The sequence below is a fragment of the Pan troglodytes genome, chromosome 5 (assembly GCF_028858775.2).
Source record: "Pan troglodytes isolate AG18354 chromosome 5, NHGRI_mPanTro3-v2.0_pri, whole genome shotgun sequence".
Lineage (NCBI taxonomy): Eukaryota > Metazoa > Chordata > Mammalia > Primates > Hominidae > Pan > Pan troglodytes.
In genome coordinates this window covers 155,661,112-155,683,882 of record NC_072403.2, presented here as the reverse complement: position 1 = coordinate 155,683,882, position 22,771 = coordinate 155,661,112, and the positions used below count along the sequence as shown (strand labels likewise).

The 22,771-nt window shown below is 40.9% G+C and overlaps 1 protein-coding gene across 9 annotated transcripts in view; it reads right to left on the bottom strand.

Moving 5' to 3' along the window:
- Positions 1 to 22,771, bottom strand: part of PHACTR2 (phosphatase and actin regulator 2) — a 287,576-nt gene that overhangs the window by 1,590 nt on the left and 263,215 nt on the right. For all 9 annotated transcript variants that reach the window (XM_016956418.4, XM_016956419.4, XM_009452125.5 and 6 more), the window contains one exon: positions 15,784 to 15,860. In XM_016956418.4, coding sequence (XP_016811907.1) covers positions 15,784 to 15,860 — 77 coding nt within the window. The remainder of the gene's footprint in view (positions 1 to 15,783; positions 15,861 to 22,771) is intronic.

Genomic DNA, 22,771 nt, shown 5'->3' with positions numbered 1-22,771 from the left:
TTACGGTATGCTTGTTAGCCAGCCAGCTGGCTTCCTTTCCCTCCTTGTGAGTTCCTGAACATTCCTCGCATTTTTGTAGCCCGGTGCTTTTGAACATGCTGTTCACTAATACTGCAATTCCTTCCCTTCATTTCCTATCTATGTTTTCATTTTCAAGATCAAGGTCAAAAGTTATCTTCTCCATAAAGCCTTAAGTGATCAAGCTCTTCAGCCTACTTCTGCAATTCCACATTTATGCAACTCTGCCTAGCATTTCACTCTGTCTTCTACAATCGAACGCTCATCTGCTCTGGTCAGCCAGTCTCCTAATTGGTTTCACTGTCCCAGGCTCTCTCCATCAAATCTATGCTCCTCACTGTTGCTCACACTATCCTTAAAAATACTGGTTCCATCATTTCAGTTCTTGGGGTTTTTAAAATCTTTTTTAATTTTTAATTAGATATGGGGGTCTCACTATGTTACCTAGGCTGGTCTTGAACTCCTGGTCTCAAGCGATTTGCCCACCTTTGCCTTCCACAGTGCTGTGATTACAGGTACGAGCCACTGCGCCCAACCCAGTTCTTTCTCAAAAGGATCGTATTGTTCCCCATTACCTACAAAATAAAATTTAAGCTGGGCATGGTAGCATACACCTGTAATCCCAGCTGCTTGGGAGGTTGAGGTGGGAGGACAGCCTTGAGTCCAGGAGTTCAAGACAAGTCTGGGCACATAGTAAGACCCTGTCCCTTAAAAAATTAAAATAAGAAAGCCAACAAAATAAAATTTAAAGTTCCTGGAGTAGCAAGTAAGGCTTTTCAGAAAGTGGCCCAACTCATGGTTCTAGCTATATCTCTATCACTGCTTCCAAATACTCTCCATTTCAGTCACTTGCCCCAAAAAGGCTTTTGCGCTAATGCCCTTTCCTCTACCTACTTTTTGCAGGGTGGGTTGGGGGGAGCTCCAGAGGGGGACAGGGTTTCACTCCTATTGCCCAGGCTGGAGTGCAGTGGTGCGATCTCAGCTCACTGCAGCTTCAACCTCCTGGGCTCAGGTGATTCTCCCACCTCAGCATCCAAGTAGCTGAAACTACAAGCATGCACCACCATGCCCAGCTAATATTTGTATTTTTAGTAGAAATGGGGTTTTGCTATGTTGCCCAGGCTGTTCTCAAACTCCTGCACTCAAGCAATCTATCCTCGGCCTCCCAGAGTGCTGCGATTACAGGTTTGATCCACCATACCTGGCCTACTCTTTCTTCTACCTTTATCTCTCTTACCATCTGCGCTTTATGCAGTCTCACTCTGTGAGTTCTCCAAACTCTTTTCTCCACTGCTCAGGGAAGCACTAATTGCTCTCTTTCCTGTGTTCCCATAACCTTTGGCTTATGCCAGTTATTGCTTACATTATATAATCTTTGGATACATGTGCCTTTGCTATTGGATCATGAGAAGCTGAGGAAGGAAATGTTCTTATCCATTTTTACGTACTCATTGAATACAATCTCTGGCACATGATAGTACTTACTAAACATCACTGTGTTGAATACAAGCATTACAAAATGAAAAACTAAAAAATAAGAGCAGGTGAAATGAGATGGGCCATGAATTGATAACTGAGGAGCTGCTAGTTGGATACAAGGGACTTATATTACTTCTGTGTTTGACAAAAGTCAAAAGAAAAATAAGATATACCAAGCTTTACAAAACTGGTAGGCAATTTATTACTAAAGCAGGAATGTGTCCACTTCGAGTTATGTTCTTAGTCTATCCCTGACTGTAACCTTGGGCAGATGTGAGGACTGCCATGCCTGCATTTGATACACAGAGGCAACATCACTCTTTCACTTTTTCGAGGGCCAGGTCAAGGGCCCTGCTGCCTCGTGCAGCCTCAGGACATTGTTCCCTGCATCCCAGCCACTTTGGCTCCAGCCTTGGCGCAAAGGGCCCCAGATACAGCTCAGGCTTCTGCTTCAGAGGGTGCAAGCTGAAAGCCTTGACAGCTTCTACATGATGTTAAGCCTGCAGATGCACAGAATGCAAAAGTGATGGAAGCTTCAGACACTCCACCTAGATTTCAGGGGATACATGGAAAAGCCTGGGTGTCCAGGCAGAAGCCTACTGGAAGGGCACAGCCCCCACAGAGAACCTCTACTAGGGCAGTGTGGAAGGGAAATGAGGAGTTGGGGATTCCACAAAGGGTCTCTGCTGGGGCATTGCCTAGTGGAACTGTGAAAAGGAAGTCACTGTCCTCCAGACCCCAGAATGGTAGATCCACTGGCAGCTTGCACCCTGTGCCTGGAAAAGCCATAGACATTCAACGCCAGCCTGTGAGATCAGCCTGGGGGCTGCACCTTGCAAATCCACAGGGGTAGAGCTGCCCACTTACACCAGAGTACCCAGGACATGGGACATGGAGTCAGAGGAGATTATTTTGGAGCTTTATGATTTAACAACTGCCTTGTTGGGTTTTGAACTTGCATGGGGCCTGTAGCCACCTTCTTTTGTCTGATTTCTCCCTTTGGGAATGGGAATGTTTACCCAGTATAGATCCCCACCATATCTTGGAAATAACTTACTTGTTTTTTATTTTACAGGATCATAGGTGGAAAGGATTTGCCTTTTTTCAGATGAGATTTTGAACTTTTGAGTTAATGCTGGAATGAATTAAGACTTTGGGGGACTTTTGGGAAAGCATTTTGAAATGTGAGAAGGACATGAGATTTGGGAGCAGCCAGGGTCAAAATGATATAGTTTGGATATTTGTCCCTGCCAAATCTCATGTTGGAATATAATCCCCAATGCTGGAGGTGGGGCTGGGAGGTGTTTGGGTCCTGGGGGTGGATCCCTATGGCTTGGTACTGTCTTTGTGATGGTGAGTGACTTCTCACGAGGTCTGGTTTAAAAGTGTGGGGCACTTCTCCTCCACTCTTTCTCCCATTCTTGCCATGTGATGTGCCTGCTCCCCCTTCGCTTTCTGCCGTGATTGGAGGCTTTCTGAGGCCTCCCCAGAAGCAGATGCTGCTATGCTTCCTGTACAGCCTGCAGAACTGTGAGCCAATTAAACCTGTTTTCTTATAAATTACCTAGTCTCAGGTATTTCTTTATAGCAGTCAAGAATGGCCTAATACAGTCTGTGAGGGTGTTTTCAGGGACTGGCTTGTGAGTCTGAGTGGACTAGGTAGGGAAGATCTTCCCTCAGTGTCGGTGGCCACAGCCAATCTGCCAGAGAGCCAGAGAGGTCAAAAACAGAGAAAAGGAGACTATGTCAATCTATCTACTGGAGCTGGGATACATGCTCTTCCTCTCTTGTCCTTGAACAACAACTCCAGGCTCCCCACCCTTTGTACTCCAGAACTTACACCAGTACTCCCCACTGCCTCGAGCTCTCAGGCCTCCAGCCTTGGACTGAGCCAGGCTACCAGCATCCCAGGGTCTCCAGGTTGCCGACAGCCTGTTCTGGGACTTCTCAGCATCCATTATCATGTGAGCCAATTGCCCTAATAAATCCCCTCTCATATATCTATATACATATATCTTATTGGTTTTGTTTCTCTGGAGAACTCAGACAGATACAGACCCCTTTCTTGGCCATCGGATCTATACCCACCCCTGTCCTATTACCTTTTCTTCACAGTCCTTAGCACTATCTGAAATGCTCATGTGTATTTATTGTTGACTTGGTAATAGTTTGCTTCTCTACTGGAACATAACCACCTGAGGACCTTATGAGACAGGTCCTAAACTCTCAGGGTCCAGAACACAATCTGGCTCACTAGGGATGTGCTCAATAACTATTTGTTGAATGCATGAGTCACTGAACACATATACACAGGGGTATCTAGGAAGTTATTTGTTAGCTCTATAAATAATTCTATATGACTGAGGAGTCCAATCAGAAGCCCCTAAACTTAATTACAAGTAAATGTATACTAATATACAATAACCCAACTGACAGGACATTCCAAAATGTTTTCTAGGAAGAGTCAACCACAACCTGAAGCAAAATACAGAAGTTCTATAAAAATATTTCAAAGAGTAACTGAAAACCTCTTAAATCAAATATTTTATATACAATGTGAAAGGCAAATTGATATGGTTTGGCTGTGTCCCCACCGAAACCTCACCTTGAATTGTAATCTCATAATCCCCACGTGTTGTGGGAGGGACCTGGTGGGAGGTAATTGAATCAGGCGAGTGGTTTCCCCCATGCTGTTCTCGTGACAGTGAGTACTCACGAGATCTGATGGGGCTTCTCCCTGCACTCGGCACTCATTCTCTCTCCTGCTGCCCTGTGAAGAGGTGCCTTCTGCCAGGATTGCAGGTTTCCTGAGACCTCCCCAGCCACATGGAACTGTGAGTCAATTAAATCTCTTTCCTTTATAAATTACCCAGTCTCGGGTATGTCCTTATAACAGCATGAGAATGGACTAATACACAGATAATAATAACAATCCTAATATAATACTTACCAGAGCTTACAAGTCCAAGTGCTATGCATCTATTTCCTCATTTAATCCCCAAAACAATCTTATGATGAAAGTACTCCTATATCATCTTTGTACAGATGTGGAAACTGAGGCATGGGGATGCTAACTCATTTGCCCAAGGCAGAGAGAGACAGCTGGTAAGTGGACGCGCTATGCTCCAGACTGTCTTCCTAACCTACATTTCAGTATGAGATCAAAACATGTCTTCATCTGTACTTCCATTCGAAGGGGTGATTTTCTGGTGTTCTCTGGGTAGCATGGAATAGAAAAGGTGATCATCTGAATTTCTACCTCTGTCCATTTTAATCAAATTTTATTTAAAATTTTTATTGATTATTTTATTATATTTTTAATTGACACATAATAATTGTTCATATTTATGGGGTACAGAGTGATATTTTGATGGCATAAAATGTGTAATGATCAAACTAGCAAATCAATCATCCTACACATTTATCATTTCTTTGTGTCAGGAACATTCAAAATTCTCTCTTCTAGCTTTTTGAACATATGCAATAAATTATTAACTATAGTCCCCCTACAGTGCTATAGAACACTAGAACTTATTCCACCCATCTAGCTGTATCTGTTAACCAACTGCACCCTATCTCCTTTCCCCTACCCTCTTTATCTTCTAATAACCACTAGTCTACTCTCTACTTCAATGAGATCAACTTTTTAGCTTCTACGTGTAAGTGAGAATGTGTGGTGTTTATCTTTCTGTGCCTGCCTTATTTCACATAACATAATATCCTCCAGGTTCATCCATGCTGGTGTAAATGACAGAATTTCATTCTTTCTTGTGGCTGAGTAGTATTCCATTGTGTATGTATACCACAATTTCATTATCCATTCAAGTTCTGATCAATTTTGACCAGAGAAAAATCCTGTTCCACCTTCTCAGGTCACACTTTGATTGCTACAGTCTATTCTTAAACTTTTCACAATGACTTGAAGAGCCCATCCAGTGATATCCCAAACTAGCAGCAGCATCTCCCTCTGAGCAGGTCACACCAGTATTGTCCATACTCCAGAAAGGGAGCAGCAACCCAGGGAGCCCTGACAACACAGTGCATTGTACCTCCAGGACCCTCACACCATGAGCTACCAAAGGCCTATCTTTCTTAGGTTCAGCTTTTCTAAAAATTAGTTAAAAGCTCATCTAACTTAGCAATTATTTAGCCCTCACCAAATCTGCTGGGCTTTGCGTACCAAACATTCCACAGTGTCCTAATCTTCAGATGTTCATCTAATCTTGAATTCAAGGGGCAAGGATAAGGAAACCTGATGTTTTCTCTCTCCATTGGTAATGTCTGTGGGATGAAGAAGGTAAATGAAATTTTGGGTTGGATAACAAAGGGAGTAGTCAATGGACCAGAAGAGATAATCTTCTTTTTTGGGGGGTGGGGGGGACACCGTCTCACTCTGTCACACGGTCTGGAGTGCAGTGGCATGATCTCGGCTCACTGCAACCCCTGCCTCCTGGATTCAAGAGATTCTCCTGCCTCAGCCTCCCAAGTAGCTGGGAATACAGGCACTTGCCACCACGCTTGGCTAATTTTTGTATTTTTTGTAGAGACAGCATTGTGCCATGTTGACCAGGCTGGTCTTGAACTCCTGGCCTCAAGCAATCCTCCCGCCTCAGCCTCCCAAAGTGCTGGGATTACAGGCATGAGCCACCGCACCCGGCCAGAAGAGATAATCTTTGAAGCCCAATATTATCCTGGAAAGTATTCTGTATTTAATTTTCAAAAATAACCGAGGACAGTGTAAGAATTTTTGTTTTTTCCTGTACACACCATTTGCCCATGGATCGCAGCACACAGTGAGTTCCACAGTCTAGATTGCATTGGAAGGTCATAGGCCACCAACACAGCTTCAAGGGCTGGCTAGGAAAAGAAGGTGACCAATTGATACCTTGCATGCAATAATGTGCTCACAAAGCCAGAGGTCAGAACTATGACCTCTCTTTAGATAGATTGCCCAGATTCGGTAAAAAGTAAAACCAGAAGGAAAACAAAAGCCATATATTTTCCTGCTCTATCCAATCTGAAAATGACACTTTTATCCTGTTTAAATTACTCATCTTATCTTCAAATTCAGCTCTAAAACGCTGTGGTTAGAGGTACTGAAAATGCAAAATACTCTTCAGTTTGTTATTTCTCGGTAGTTCGCTATTTCTCGGTAGTTTGCATTCATTTTAAGGTAGGAGAAGTTCAGCTTTACGTCTTGAGAAGTTTGTCTATGTGACAGCATGACAGTTTTGGCTTTAGGCTTCAAGTTGGTGGAGGAATAAATAGATTTACTGTGCCCTAAGGATACTGAAGCCTTTTGTCCACCCTCTTTTCAGAACTTTCCTGAGACTCCAATCTAAAGTCATACATATTTTCTTCTTTCTTTTAAAACTGCAATACATTTTTTCTTATTTTCATACTGTTGAGAGGGAGGGAATGGGGGAAAAGCTATTTTTAAGTTATGGAATTCAGATAAAGATAATGATTTCAATAAAGGCGGTTCCTTTATAATTTAATTTTAAAAAATTATTCATCTTCCTATAAATTTTTTTTTTTTTTTTTTGAGACAGAGTCTTGCTCTTTTGCCTAGGCTAGTGTGCGGTGGTGCAATCTTGGTTCACTACAGCCTCCACCTCCCGGGTTCAAGTGATTCTCCTGCCTTAGCCTCCAGAGTAGCTGGGAATACAGGCATGCACCACCATGCCCGGCTAATTTTTATATTTTTAGTAGAGACAGGGTTCACCATGTTGGCCAGGCTGGTCTTGAACCCCTGACCTCAGGTGATCCACCTACCTCGGCCTCCCAAAGTGCTGGGATTACAGGCATGCGCCACTGCGCCCAGCCCTTCCTGTAAATTTATTCACATAACATAAAATATATAATTACTCACAAAGGTAAAATATTACTTTCCTGTACTTCCCTACTTGATAGATATAAAACTCCTAAATAATTCATTCCCCTTTTCTTTAAAAGAGTTTCATTGTCATGCCACCTATACTTATTATTTTTAAATTTTATTTATTTATTCATTTTAAAGAGACAGGGTTTGGCTTTGTCATACGGCTGGAGTGCAGTGGCCGGATCATAGCTCACTGCTGCCTGGAACTCTGGGGCTCAGGGGATCCTCCTGTACATACACTTATGTTAAACAAAGGAAGAGGCTCTCTTAAATTACAGCTCCTTGTTCTACCTGAGAGGCTAGACCACACACTGGCTGGGCTCTTATCATTCCCAATACTGAGCCTTGCTTTCAACTCTGGTAGTAGTTAAAGCAGCATTTTGCAACTCTTTTAATTTCTGTCCAGGTAGCAAGTAAATGGAGTATCCATGAAAGGCAGTGCCACTACAAAAGCAGCCTTTCCATTCCTCGGTGGAGGACCCCTTATTAATTTTCATTGCAGTTTCAAGTATAGTTCCTGTGATGTCATATTTTGATAAGCATATCTAGAAGCTGAAAGAGTGGTTTACTTTAACCGTAAACCCACATAGGATAGTAACACCTCAAGAAAGTATAGAATGAGATCATTGCTTTAAAAAATACTTATATGGGCCGGCGGCGGTGGCTCACGCCTGTAATCCCAGCACTTTGGGAGGCCGAGGCGGGCGGATCACGAGGTCAGGAGATTGGGACCATCCTGGCTAACACGGTGAAATCTCGTCTCTACTAAAAATACAAAAAATTAGCCAGGCGTAGTGGCGGGCGCCTGTAGTCCCAGCTATTTGGGAGACTGAGGCAGGAGAATGGCGTGAACCGAGGAGGCGGAGCTTGCAGTGAGCCGAGATGGCGCCACCGCAGTCCGGCCTGGGAGACAGAGCGAGACTCCGTCTCAAAAAAAAAAAAAAAAAAAAAAAAAGTGTGTATGTCTATGTGTCCATACGTATATACAGTTGACCCCTGAATAACATGGGTTTGAACTGCATGAGTCCACTTATAATTGGACGTTCTTTCACCTCTGCCACCCCTGAAACAGCAAGACCAACCCCCTCCTTCTCCTCAGCCTATTCAACATGAAGACGATGAGGATGAAGACCTTTATGATTATCCAATTCCACTTAATGAATAGTAAATATGTTTTCTCCTCCTTATGATTTATTATTATTATTATTATTTTCGAGACAGATTCTCACTCTGTTGCCCAGGCGATCTCAGCTTACTTCAACCTCCACTTTCCAGGTTCAAGCAATTCTTGTGCCTCAGCCTACCAAGTAGCTGGGATTACAGATGTGTACCACCACACCCAGCTAATTTTTGTATTGTTAGTAGAGACAGGGATTCTCCATGTTGGCCAAGCTCGTCTCGAACTCCTGACCTCATGTGATCCTCTGGCCACGGCCTCCCAAAGTACTGGGATTACAGGCATGAGCCACTGTGCCTGGCCTCCTTATGATTTTTAAAGTAACATTTTCCTTCCTGTAGCCTACTTTACTGGTAAGAACATAGTACATAACACATGTAACATACAAAATATGTGTTGATTGACTATGTTATCAGTAAGGATTCCAGTCACCAGTAGGTTTTAGTAGTTAAGTTTTGGGAGAATCAAAAGTTATACGTGTATTTTTGACTGTGAGTGGGGATCAGTGCCCCTAACACCCAGGTTGTTCAAGGGTCACTGTATGTGAATATCTCAGTCTCAACATGAGAAAACTTCTCAACATTAAGAAACTTCTCGACATGAAGAAAAACTTCTTACCATTAAGAAAATTTGAAAAGTAGAGAAAAGAAAAAAGATTACTATAACCCCACTCTATAATAAAGCACTAAGAATTTTTGAAGTTATTTCCTAATCTTTATTTCCAGGCATCTGATTTTTTTTTTTTTTTTTTTTTTTTTTTGAGGCGGAGTCTCGCTCTGTTGCCCAGGCTGGAGTGCAGTGGCGCTATCTCGGCTCACTGCAAGCTCCGCCTCCCGGGTTCACGCCATTCTCCCGCCTCAGCCTCTGGAGTAGCTGGCACTACAGGCGCCCGCCACCACGCCAGCTAACTTTTTGTATTTTTAGTAGAGATGGGGTTTCACCGTGTTAGCCAGGATGATCTCAATCTCCTGACCTCGTGATCCACCGACCTCAGCCTCCCAAAGTGCTGGGATTACAGGCGTGAGCCACCGCACCCGGCTGCATCTGAATTTTAAATAAAATACACTGCTGCTACAGTTAGTCAATATCCTGATTTTCCCACTTGACATTATGCCAATGATCTCTTGAGGCTCATTTTAACTCTAAGAGCCTCAATTCAATGATTCTATGAGTCTTCAGTAAGACTCCTTAATATAAGAAGTAAATAATTTACAAGCTGATACAAATATGAAACTACTTTGTATACTCCAAAAATGTCATCATTTACAAAATGAGAAGTTTATTTTTAAAAAGCGATATTCTCTCTTGATAACAAATCTGATACATGTTAACACTTTCTCTGTTGGGAAAACAGAGAATAAATATCCAGAGGAAAATTAAAATTACTCAAAATCTTACCGCTCAGCTGTAATTACTTTACAGTTTAGAACTTAAGTAAAATTTGACCTTTCATGCAATTTATCTTTAGAATTTAGAGAGTTATTTTATATTGTAGAAATTCCATTTACTATGGAAAAGGAAGTGGCGTTTGTTTGCCATGTTGGTCTCCTTCGAGAATGCAATGATCCTATCACCCTCAAATGGACTTTTTGGTTTTGAACAGTGGGCTGAGTGGGCACTGTTGAGGGGTAGAAAATGCAGAATGTGACCAGACAAGCAGCAAGGTCTAAGCAACTGAGGTTAGGGCTTGGTACCTATAGGGCCACAGGATGACTTCTTGTGGGGACCATTTGTCCCTACCTTTCTTGCCCTAGAATCCATTCCAATTCCAGGGCACCATCTGGAAAATACTGGGAGAATTAGATGAAAGAGTAGAGCACCACAGTTCTTCATCACTACAGACCAAATATGTCATGGAATGTATTCCATGACAGAAGTATCAGAGGTACCCCCTCAGTGCACAAGACATGGAAGTGTCACAATTAATATTAGTGCCAACACATTAGTCAAGAAAAGCCACCACGACGTAATCTTCATTTACAGAAACAAGGACTTAGAGAATGGATTCTTTATTTTTTCTTTTAAATGTTTGTTTTTGACTAGGTAATACATTCATAATGTTTCAAAAATTCAAAAGGTTCAAAAGGGTGAGTTGTGAGAAGTCTCCCTCCCATGCCTGCCCTTGGCCACCAGCTTGTGTCTCTCTCCAGAGATAGAGAAGCAAAGGAAGCTATATACAGAAGTGGGTCCTTCCATTGTACACCAGTACATCACTGTGTTGGAAATGGCCTCTAGATAAAGAGGTGCCCGAGAAGAGGAGTCAGCCCATTTATTAACCACCCCAAATCTGCAAGGAGTTCACAGATTGAGGTTTTGAAGGGAAGTCTTACTTGGTATAAGGAGACAATGTCTCATGCTAATAAGAGGAAAGGAGAGCTGCTGTGTCTCTAGGTTGCATTGAAAGGGCAAGGTAATGATTCATAAGGTGTTTATTTTCCCCAAGAGAGGCTGGTACTAAGAGTACCACCACCTTTTTTATGAACAATTTGCTAAATGTAAAACTGGATCATGTTTTTGTATTATTTTTATTAGAAAGAGTGGTGATTACCAGAACTTTTTCCCCTTAAAAGAATTACTGAAAACAGCTTGAAAATCATAAGCATTATTTTTATGTCTTGGAGCCAAACTATATCCCTACTGGAATATATCTCGAATGATGTCATAAGTTAATGGAAAAATAGCAGTAACATTTGCTTTACTGCCAAGGTTTAAGAATACTTAAGCAAGGCATATTTATTTTGGTGATATGAATATTTAATTTTTCCTTATCTGGAAAGGTATTAAAGAGTGTTAATCAATTTATGTTTTGGAGAACTTTTAAAATTTACCCTTGATATCAGCTGTTACTCTCCCTGAAAGCTTATATATTTGCATCTGTTTATATTTACATAAGCAATAAAAATATCAATAGACTGTTATGAAATACAAGAAGCATATACTAAATTTCTCTAGATGAGTAAATAAAAAAATAGCCAATAGAATTTTGAGGGTGAAAAAATGCCCCATCAAATATAAAAGTACACTACAAATCTTTCCAAATTAAACAGTAGGATATAGACAGGGATAGACAAACAGCTCATTAGAACATAATAAGCAATCCAGAAATTGACCAATGTGTATATTAAAAGAGAATTTCACATCCACAGGGAAAAAAGTGGCATTGAGAGAATCAACTACTGATTTAGAAAAAAGTAAAGTTAGTTTACTTTCTGAATCATACACACAAATAAATGCACCTCTCCAAAGCATAGATAACAGGTAAAAATAATAGTTTTATACTCTTGGCCTCCGTCCATAAGACACAAAACAATGAAGTAAAACATAACAATACAGATAGATTTGAATATACAAAAATTTAAACAAAATGCCATTAAAAAGTTTAAAAGTTAACAACAAATTGGAAAAAATATTGCAACATAGGCAATAAAGGGCTGATATCCATGATATCTAAGAAGATGTTACCAATCCATATAAAAGACAAACAACTACCCAAAAAATTGATCACATAATTTTTTTTTTTTTTTTTTGAGACAGGGTCTCACTTTGTCACCCAGGCTGGAGTGCAGTGGTATAGCCATGCCTCACTGCAGCCTCAATTTCCTGGGCTCAGGCGATTCTCTCACCTCAGCCACCCAAGTAGCTAAGACTACATGCAAGTGCCACCATGCTAAGCTAATTTTTAAAATTTTTTCTAGAGATGGGGTCTCACTATGTTGACCAGGCTGGTAGAGAACTCCTGGGCTAAGCAATCCTCCTACCTCAGCTGGTCAGAAGTTTTGGATAGTCAAATCAAATAATAAAAAATAAGTGATCAATAAAGGTATGTTAAGATGCCCAATCTAATAGAAATCAATGAAATGGGGTATTATTGTTCATCCTTTAGAATATAAACCTCTCGACCACATGAGTAGTGAGTAGACTAGGCATGCTCTTAAACTGTAGATCTGTAAACTAAGTGCTCTTTTTGGAGGATAATGGAATAGTTTATTCCAAAATGCAAAATGTATATGCCCAGAAACCTAGCAAATCCACTTATGGGACTACCACAGAAATACTGGCATGTGTGCACAAAGATATATGCATAAAGAAAGTCAAGGCAACATTGTTTTAATAATGAAAAACTGAAAACTCCATAAACATCCATCAATAGTGTAATTGTTCAATAACTTTTTGGCATATTATCTATGAAATGTCAGTCATTCAAATGAAATATATATATACACAAATATATACATATTTTTTTTTTTCGAGACAGGATCTCTCTCTGTTGCCTAGGCTGGAGTGCAGTGGTGTGATCTGGGCTCACTGCCACCTCTGCCTCCTGGGATCAAGTGATCCTCCCACCTCAGCCTACCAAGTAGCTGGGACTACAGCTGTGAGCCACTACGCTCAGCTAATTTTTGTATTTTTAGTAGAGACAGGGTATGCTATGTTGTCCAGGCTGGTCTCGAACTCCTGAGCTCAAAAGATCTGCCCACCTCCGCCTCCCCAAGTGCTGGGATTACAGGCCTGAGCCACTGCATCCAGCTGAATGAGATATATATTATTATAGAAAGATTTCTTAGATGCTGTGTTTATGTGTGAGAGAGGGTACATATAAATGCATACATGTACATACACATATTTAATATATATATATATATATACACACATACACACATTTATAAATGCATGGAAAAACATCTAAAAGGATCTACATCAAGCTTTTACTAGTGGATACCTGTGAGAACAGAAATGAGGTTGGGAAAGGAGTGAAGGTTTTTCATTTATACTTAATAGAATTTTGTATTGCTTGAATGCTTAATTAGAATATATTATTTTTGTACATACAAATACATGTATAAAAAAGAAGCCAGGTGCAGTGGCTCATGCCTGTAATCACAACACTTTGTTAGACTGAGCTGGGAGGATCGCTTGAGCTCAGGACTTCAAGACCAGCCTGGGCAACATAGCAAGACCTCATCTCTACTAAACAAACAAACAAACAAACAAAAAAACAAAAAATACCCCCACAAAAACAAAATCACCCTTACTTCTCCCTGTACTCCAATTTTATTGTGCTTCTTCATATAGAGTACAACAGAACAGAAAGAACCTCTTTTAGTATAAATATTTATTTTTCATAAAATGAGAACTTCCATAAAAATGTACTTCTAAAATTTGATTCCTTTTGACTGTAATTTGTTCTTTATATCATGCTATCAAATGAAGATAAGGCTATCAGATACTCCAACTTCTAGGAAAACTATGCAGAAGCAAAACTATCCCGAATGATAATGTATGGGTTGAGTGCAGTCACTGCAGCTCAGGGATCAGGACTCAACTGCACCAAGCACTCTATCTTCCCAGTTGCCCGGAGGCCCCAGCCAGCATGATGTCACTCAAAATATTCCACCTTTTAATAATCAACTTTACTTCAGAAGAGCAACTACAGGTGTCACATTTTAGCATACATTTTTCCCGACCCTAGAAGTGGAAGGGAGAAAAGAGGGGGACAAAAATGTCTGGCTTGATAGGGACATGTTGTTGGTCTCAGAGTAGATTATGATAGAATAAAGCCCTCAAATAGATAAAAATCCATTCAGGATGTTGGAACGCTCTACATGTATATAAAAACAAATGATATAGGAGGAAATAAAAAAATAAAGAAGAAGTACATTCAGCTCTTGGTGTCTGCAGGGGATTCATTCCAGGACCCCTTCAGATACCAAAATCCATGGATTCCTCAAGTCCCTGATATAAAATGGTATAGAATTTACATACAACCTACACCCATCCTCTTGTATACTTTAAATAATCTTTAGATTACTTATACTACCTAATACAATGTAAATGCTGTATAAATAGCTATTATACAGTATCATTTTATGCTCTGTGTTATGTTTATTGTTGTGGTGTTATTTTATATTTGTTTTAAAAAATATTTTGGGCTGGGTGTGGTGGCTTATGCCTGTAATCCCAGCATTCTGGGAGGCTGAGGTGGGCGGATCACTCTAGGTTAGGAGTTTGAGACCAGCTGGACCAACATGGTGAAACCCTGTCTCTGCTATTAATACAAAAATTAGCCAGGTATGGTGGCACATGCCTGTAATCCCAGCTACTTGGAGGCTGACACAGGAGAATCGCTTGAACCCGGGAGGCGGAGGTTGCAGTAAGCTGAGATTGCATCACTGCACCCCAGCCTGGGTGACAGAGCAAGACTCTGTCTCAAAAAAAAAAAAAAAAAAAAAAAAATTTTGGATTGTGGTCAGTTGACTCCACAGATGGGGAACCCATAGATATGGAAGGCCAACTGTAACCCTGAAAGAAAGGGGAGTTTCTCTGGCACACAAGACAGTAAGATAGGAAGAAAAGCTGTGGAGCAAGTCTATGATAACAAACCTCACTCCTCCCCCATCAATTTCAGGGAAGTTTGCTGTTAAAGTTGGAGGTTATACAGCAACTTCCTTTATATTGTGACATGCTCCCAGCACACAGTACCATCATCACCGGGACTGCAGGAACAGTGGCACCAGGATGTATGGCTGTAGCTTAGGGGATCAATATTTGTTACCAGGTTAGGTAACCTGTGAAAGAAACCGAAAGGGACTGAGGGAAAAATGGTAAGATGATAGCAATCTCCTTCGTCACCAGTAAAATCAGGATTCCCATCCTAAAGTTACATCTTCTGAAAAGTCAGCTTCAATCCTATGTTATGTCTATTGTGAAACCAAAGTGTTATGTATGTGCCCACACTGACTCTCGCCAGCATCTATTCTGGGCATACAACTTCAACTAAGTCTGTTCAAGAGCAGAATAAATGATGTCTTCAGGCCCAGAAAAAAACGAAGAAAGGAACCAAAATGTAGCCCCATGGAATGATTCAGACTTCCTTGAAAGAAAAGATTTAATTTTAGAAATTCTTATTCAGCATGATTAGTCTTAGTGTTCTTGAAGGAGATAGCTGAGTTTATTATGAAATTCTAGAAATTTACAATCTTATCTAGTCATATCTTTAAAACTGTCACATTGACTATTAGGTTCTTAAAAGCCAACAAGGATGAATGTGAGAGAAGCGGAAATGTTCATAAGATGGTTTTAAGCTAAACTGTTTAAAAACATTTTTTAATTGTGATAAAATATACCTATCATAAAATTTACCATTGTAAGCAATTTCTTTTTTTAACCAACTCAACATGGGATCACATCTTAAGCATTTTCAATTTCTAAGCTGCATTTTGTCACCTACCTTGTAAACTGTCGACTCTCTTCATGAACTTCCATTTCTGTGCTTTTAAATTCATTTAGTTCTTTCCTTATTGCTGCCTAAACAGGAAAAAAAATAGATAAACAGAACTGTTATTTAGGTCATATATTGCCCCAGTATATACAGCATCAATGAAGCAGACCTTTTTTTTTTTTTTTTAAGAGATAGAGTCTCGCTCTGTCACCCAAGCTGGAGTGGAGTGGCGAGATCATGGCTCATTGCAGCCTCAAACTCCTGGGCTCAAGTGATCCTCCCAAATCAGCATTCCCAGTAGCTCGGATTACAGGTGTGCGCCACCATGCTCAGTTAATTTTAAAATTTTTTTTGGTAGAGACACAGTCTCAAGATGTTGCCCAGGCTGATCTTGAACTTCTAGGCTCAAGTGATCCTCTCACCTCAGTTTCTCAAAGTGCTGAGATTACAGGCATGAGCCACCATACCGAGCTTAGACATTCTTTTAAGGTGTAATAAATATAATATCATACTATAGCCAAACTAAAACCATGACAGACTTCCTTCAAGTGCCCTTGGCAAGGGGGAGTGGGAGCGGGCCTTTGCTAAACTCATCCTTGAGTCTGGTCTATGAGTCACACGGAACATCCCCCACCCACGATGACCACAAGGAAAGTGCAGGTCATGACATTTTCTGAGAAGCAATACCATTTTCCTATGGAAAGTTCTACATAGAATATTGCCCACAACAACATGGCTTTGACTAGCTGCCAGAGAGCTACAGAGAAAGCAGTTGCTTATATATTCTTTAATATTGGAAGTTTATAGAAATAGAACTTCTAATTTCAGCATAATCCTTAAAGCTACCCAAAGAAAATATCAAATAGAATGCATTGCTATTTAAAGAACACATAATCCATGTCACGTAATTTTTGGTATTTGAGGGGATGCTTACGCCATTCAGACTGAAATGTTAACATTAGTTATCTGTTAACAAATAGTGGCAGGATTACAGATGGTTCGTGGTTTCAAATTTTTGCTTATTTTTATTTCCTAACTTCTCTATAAAGAATGTTTTACTCATGTTTTTAAAAAGGTGCTAATAAAAACACCCCTGTAACCTCTAGGCAAAATGGACTCTTCAGCCAAAACTAAGAATGATAAGTCACAGGGAGTGACTTCACTGGGAGATAAAAAGTCTTCTTTGTGGTTGGAAAATAATAAATTTTAGGAAAGGGAACAGACAGAAAAAAAGCCCTGAGGCCTGTCTCTAGCTCTCTCTCATAACTAACCATCATTCTGCAATACACGAGCCTTTCCCTCAACACTCCTTTTAATGCTATATTTAAGTCCATGTCACAGATTGTCTCTTCTCCCCAGATATATTCCTCAGCCCCTGTAGTTTCTATGGAGAACCTGTGACTAGGAACTGTGACAATAATGCTTGCTACTGACTTTTGGAAATGAAGAAGCAAGCAGAGAAATATGTGTGAGCCTGAGTCCTCTGTGACATGGCTGTCCAGTTTATCTCACTAGTCCGATCAACAGTGAGGATACTTTTGCTTACTGCAAAAAGTGATGCCTAGAACCAGAAGGAGAAAGAGTGAGGCTGCTCTATACCACTCGCCAATTAACATCTATAAAACGTTCTTCCTTGAAAGGAGGTTTTTTTTGTTTTTTTTTTTTTGAGACGGAGTTTCACTCTTGTCACCCAGGCTGGAGTGCAGTGGTACGATCTTAGCTCACTGCAACCTCCGCCTCCCGGGTTCAAGTGATTCTCCTGCCTCAGCCTCCCAAGCAGCTGGGATTACATGCATGCACCACCGTGCCCGGCTAATTTTTTGTATTTTTAGTAGAGACGAGGTTTCACCATGTTGGCCAGGCTGGTCTCAAACTCCTGACTTTGTGATCCGCCCGCCTCAGCCTCCCAAACTGCTGGGATTACAGGCATGAGCCACCGTGCCCGGCCGAAAGGAGGTATTTTAATTTGAATAGTGGCAGAGAATCCTGTCTTGATGTTCATTTTAAATTTCTTCTCCAAATGTAAGGTTTCAGCAGAGGAAGTGAAAAGCGGTCCACTGGGAGTCAGAAGACAGGGATTCTAGTCTTGGCTATGCCCTCATTAGCAGTGTGACCCTTAGTGAGACACTTCACTCCAAACCTCAATTTTCTTATCTGGAAAACCAGGAGGAAATTCTTCACAATATCATGAGAATTAATCAAGAGCATATTTGAAAGTGCTTTGTACACTGTAGAGTCAATAAAATGTCATTATTATGAGCCTCTTGAAAAACAAATTATTCTAGTTTGTGATTGGGATTCACAATTCTTTCATTTTTATTTATGAAGAGTCCACTGGAATGGAAGAAGATAATGCCACCGAAGTTGACTTAACCATGAATAAGATAAAGTCCTTATTTGCAAAGTAAGTTGGCTACTACTGATCTAAGAGTATGGCAAAAATCAATGAAAGCATTCTGTGAGCATCAACTGAGATATGGAATTTACAAAACATTACAATTGTAAATTGTGTGCTATAGATCCATCATATTGATACAATTTATAATTCACTGATGACCATATACATATGCATAAGAGAGACAGTTTACTATTTACAGGCATATCCTACAGGCTCATCTGCAATGTGACTTTGCTATTCCCCCATCAAGAGGTGAAGTCTATCTCTCCAGCCTTGACTCTGGGTGAGTCCTGTAACCACTTTCAACAAATGCACACAGTAGAGGTGATACGTGCCAGTCTGATGTAGCCCTTAACTGGCCTGGCACCTTTTGCTTCTTGCTACTTTAAAGCCAGCTGCCATGTAAAAAAAAGTGACTACTCTCAGAAAACCATGCTGTGAGAAACCCAAGATACAGGGAAAGGCCCTGGAGGTTAAGATGCTGGGTAGATAGAGAGAGAGAGGCCAAGGAGCAAAAGGCACCGAGGGTTAGTGAAGAAGCTGTCTTGGAAGTGAATTATCTAACCCAGCATCTCACCTGATGCTACAGGGATCCCAAACAAACTGCTGGGTCGAGCCCTTCCCAAATTCATAACTCAGAATTGAGAGCAAAATAAATAGCTGTTTTAAAAGCCACTAAATTCTGGGGTGGTTTGTTAAAAAGCAGTTGATAACCTGAAAACTATTCCAAGGCTTTTACCTTACAGCTGATGCAATGGAGGCCTAGAGAGGTCACATGACTTGCTAGAGAGAGATGCGCATTAACCCTTTTCCTGTTTGCCCTGAGAATATTTGCCTGGCAGCACTAACGGCTGCAGTTGTTTACCTCAGGATAAGTTTGTCATGAAATATCTTGCTTTTATTTTCGCAACGCTCTAGTATATCGACTTTGGAAACAAAAGACATCATTCTATTTATAGCATTATGGTTTTAGTAGTGGTATTCCTATTTACAAAATACAGTATTTCTCTATTGCTGAAAATGTCAAATCCTAGAAAACACAGCATTTCTATGTGTGATGTTAACATCATTCTCAAACAGTTGTTGGCCAAAAAAATCGTTCGATGAATCTGATTTTTCCAAAATAGATGATTTTGATGTTCTATTTAGAAACAACTCCAAGAACAGTTTTTATATTTATTTATTTATTTATTTTTATTTATTTGAGACAGGGTCTCACTCTGTCATTCAGGTTGGAGTGCAGTGGCGTGATCTCAGCTCACTGCAACCTCTGCCTCCTGGGTTCAAACAATTCTCCCACCTCAGCCTCCTGAGTGGCTGGGCCTACAGGTGTGCGCCATCATGCCTGGCTAATTTTTTGTATCTTTTGTGGAGATGGATTTCGCAATGTTGGCCAGGCTGGTCTCAAACTCCTAGGCTCAAGCAATCTACCCACTTCGGCCTCCCAAAGTGCTGGAACTACAGGCGTGAGCCACTGCAATCGGCCTCTATTTTATTTTCACATTGAAAATCTGTCAGATTTGCTTCAGCCTCAAAGAGCGTGTTTATGTAAAATTAAATCAGCACTGGCAGCGAGGTGCACTTTCTTTCTCTAAACAGGATGAGGGTTAAATGACAAACATGGGGCTCATACACAAGCCTTTTAATCTCAAATCCTACAGTCTTTCCATTAATATGAGCTTCTGGGCCCCTGTCATCAGGAAAATTGCTTCAGATCTGCATGTTGTGTGTGCTGGCTTACAATTAGAAATGATGAGTCAGTTATGTGAATGATGTGGCAATGGAAGTGATGTGAAATTGTAAGGACTAGTTGTTTGAAAAAAATAGACCAGAAAGATGTGACTACAGGCAATTAAAGAAATAGAATGCTTATTTTTAAAATTCACTGAAGATTGATCATAGTTTTATTACAAGAGCTACTTCCTCTTGGAATAAAGAGAAAGATTTCCTGAGAGAGTTTAAAACAGGAAAAAAAGTAAATCAGACACTTTAGACAAATACATGTATAATAAACTTAACTCTCTTCTTTGCAAAGGAAACCAGGTTTTAGGCCTAATAATTCTTCACATATATGTAATTAGGACTGATTTTTTTTTTTTTTTTTTTTGAGACAGGGTCTTGTTCTGTCACCCAGGCTGGAGTGCAGGTGGTGTGATCACAGCTCATTGTAGCCTCAAATTCCAAGGCTGAAGACACCCTCCCACCTCAGCCTCCCAAGTAGCTGGGACCATAGGTGTGTGGCCACCACATCTGGCTAATTAAAAAAAAAAAAAAATTTGTGGAGATGAGGTTTTGCTGTGTTGCCCAGGCTGGTCTTGAACTCCTGGGCTTAAGCAATCCTCCCGCCTTGGCCTACCCAAATTGTTGGGATTACAGCCATGAGCCACCACACCCAGTCTGGGACTGATTTTGTTGAAAGACATGAGATAGAAAGAGCTGGGCTGAGGTTATGGGGGATCAGAGCTCCAATGTTGCTGGGTTGTACAACCAATGGGAAGCCATTGAGCCAAAACTAGGTATTTCTAGAGTAGAAACAACAACAACAAAGCTCTATGAGATAGTAACTGAGACCAAATATGTAGTCATTTTGGCATCATGAGAATTATAGAGAGGAAAAAGGAAACAAAAATGTCTGAAACTAAGTTTAAAATTGGCCAGTGGTGAGTGGTAACAGGTCTGCTTCATCGGTCCCAGTCAGCTCAGGCGTTATGCCGGTAAGAAGCAACAGGTGATTTGTTGAAAATGCAGACCCTGGAGTGGACCTCCAGGAAACTCCAACAGACCTGCAGCTGAGGGGCCTATCTGTTAGAAGGAAAATGAGCAAACAGAAAGGAATAGTATCAACATCAACAAAAAGGACATCCACACCCAAACCCCATCTGTAGGTCACCAACATCAAAGACCAAAGGTAAATAAAACCACAAAGATGGGGAGAAACCAAGGCAGAAAGGCTGAAAATTCCAAAAACCAGAATGCCTCTTCTCCTCCAAAGGATCACAACTCCTCGCCAGCAAGGGAACAAAACTGGACGGAGAATGAGTTTGATGAGTTGACAGAGTAGGCTTCAGAAGGTCAGTAATAACAAACTTCTCCGAGCTAAAGGAGCATGATCTAATCCATTTCAAGGGAGCTAAAAACGTTGAAAAAAGGTTAGATGAACGGCTAACTAGAATAACCAGTGTAGAGAAGAGCTTAAATGACCTGATGGAGCTGAAAACTACAGTACGAGAACTCCGTGAAGCATACACAAGCCTCAATAGCCACTTCGATCAAGCGGAAGAAAGTATATCAGTGATTGAAGATCAAATTAATGAAATAAAGTGAGAAGACAAGATTTAGAGAATAAGGAGTGAAAAGAAACGAACAAAGCCTCCAATAAATATGAGACTATGTGAAAAGACCAAATCTACGTTTGATTGGTGTACCTGAAAGTGATGGGGAGAATAGAACCAAGTTGAAAAACACTCTTCAGGATATTATCCAGGAGAACTTCCCCAACCTAGCAAGAGAGGCCAACATTCAAATTCAGGAAATACAGAGAATACACCACAAAGATATTCCCCGAGAAGAGCAACCCCAAGACACATAACTGTCAGATTCACGAAGGTTGAAATGGAGGAAAAAATGTTAAGGGCAGCCAGAGAGAAAGGTTGGGTTAACCACAAAGGGAAGCCATCAGACTAACAGTGGATCTCTCTGCAGATACCCTACCAGCCAGAAGAGAGTGGGGGTCAATATTCAACATTCTTAAAGAAAAGAATTTTCAACCCAAAATTTCATATCCAGCTGAACTAAGCTTCATAAGTGAAGGAGAAATAAAATCCTTTCCACACAAGCAAATGCTGAGAGATTTTGTCATCACCAGGCCTGCCTTACAAGAGCTCCTGAAGGAAGCACTAAACATGGAAAGGAACAACCAGTCCCAGCCACTGCAAAAACATGCCAAATTGTAAAGACCACTGATGCTAGGAAGAAACTGCATCAACTAACGGGCAAAATAACCAGCTAACATCATAATGACAGGATCAAATTCAAACATAACAATATTAACCTTAAATGTAAATGGGCTAAATGCCCCAATTAAAAGACACAGATTGGCAAATTGGATAAAGAGTCTAGACCCATCAGTGTGCTGTATTCAGGAGACCCATCTCATGTGCAAAGACACACATAGGCTCAAAATAAAGGGATGGGCTGGGTGCGGTGGCTCACACCTGTAATCCCAGCACTTTGGGAGGCCAATGCAGGCAGATCACGAAGTCAGGAGATCGAGACCATCCTGGCTAACACAGTGAAACCCCGTCTCTACTAAAAATACAAAAAATTAACTGGGCATGGTGGCGGGCACCTGTAGTCCCAGCTACTCAGGAGGCTGAGGCAGGAGAATAGGGTGAACCTGGGAGGCGGAGCTTGCTGTGAGCGGAGATTGTGCCACTGCACTCCAGCCTGGGCAACAGAGCCAGACTCGGTCTCAAAAAAATAAAAAATAAAAAAAAAAAGGGATGGAGGAAGACCTACCAAGCAAATAGAAAGTAAAAAAATAGCACAGGTTGCAATCCTGGTCTCTGGTAAAACAGACTTTAAACCAACAAAGATCAA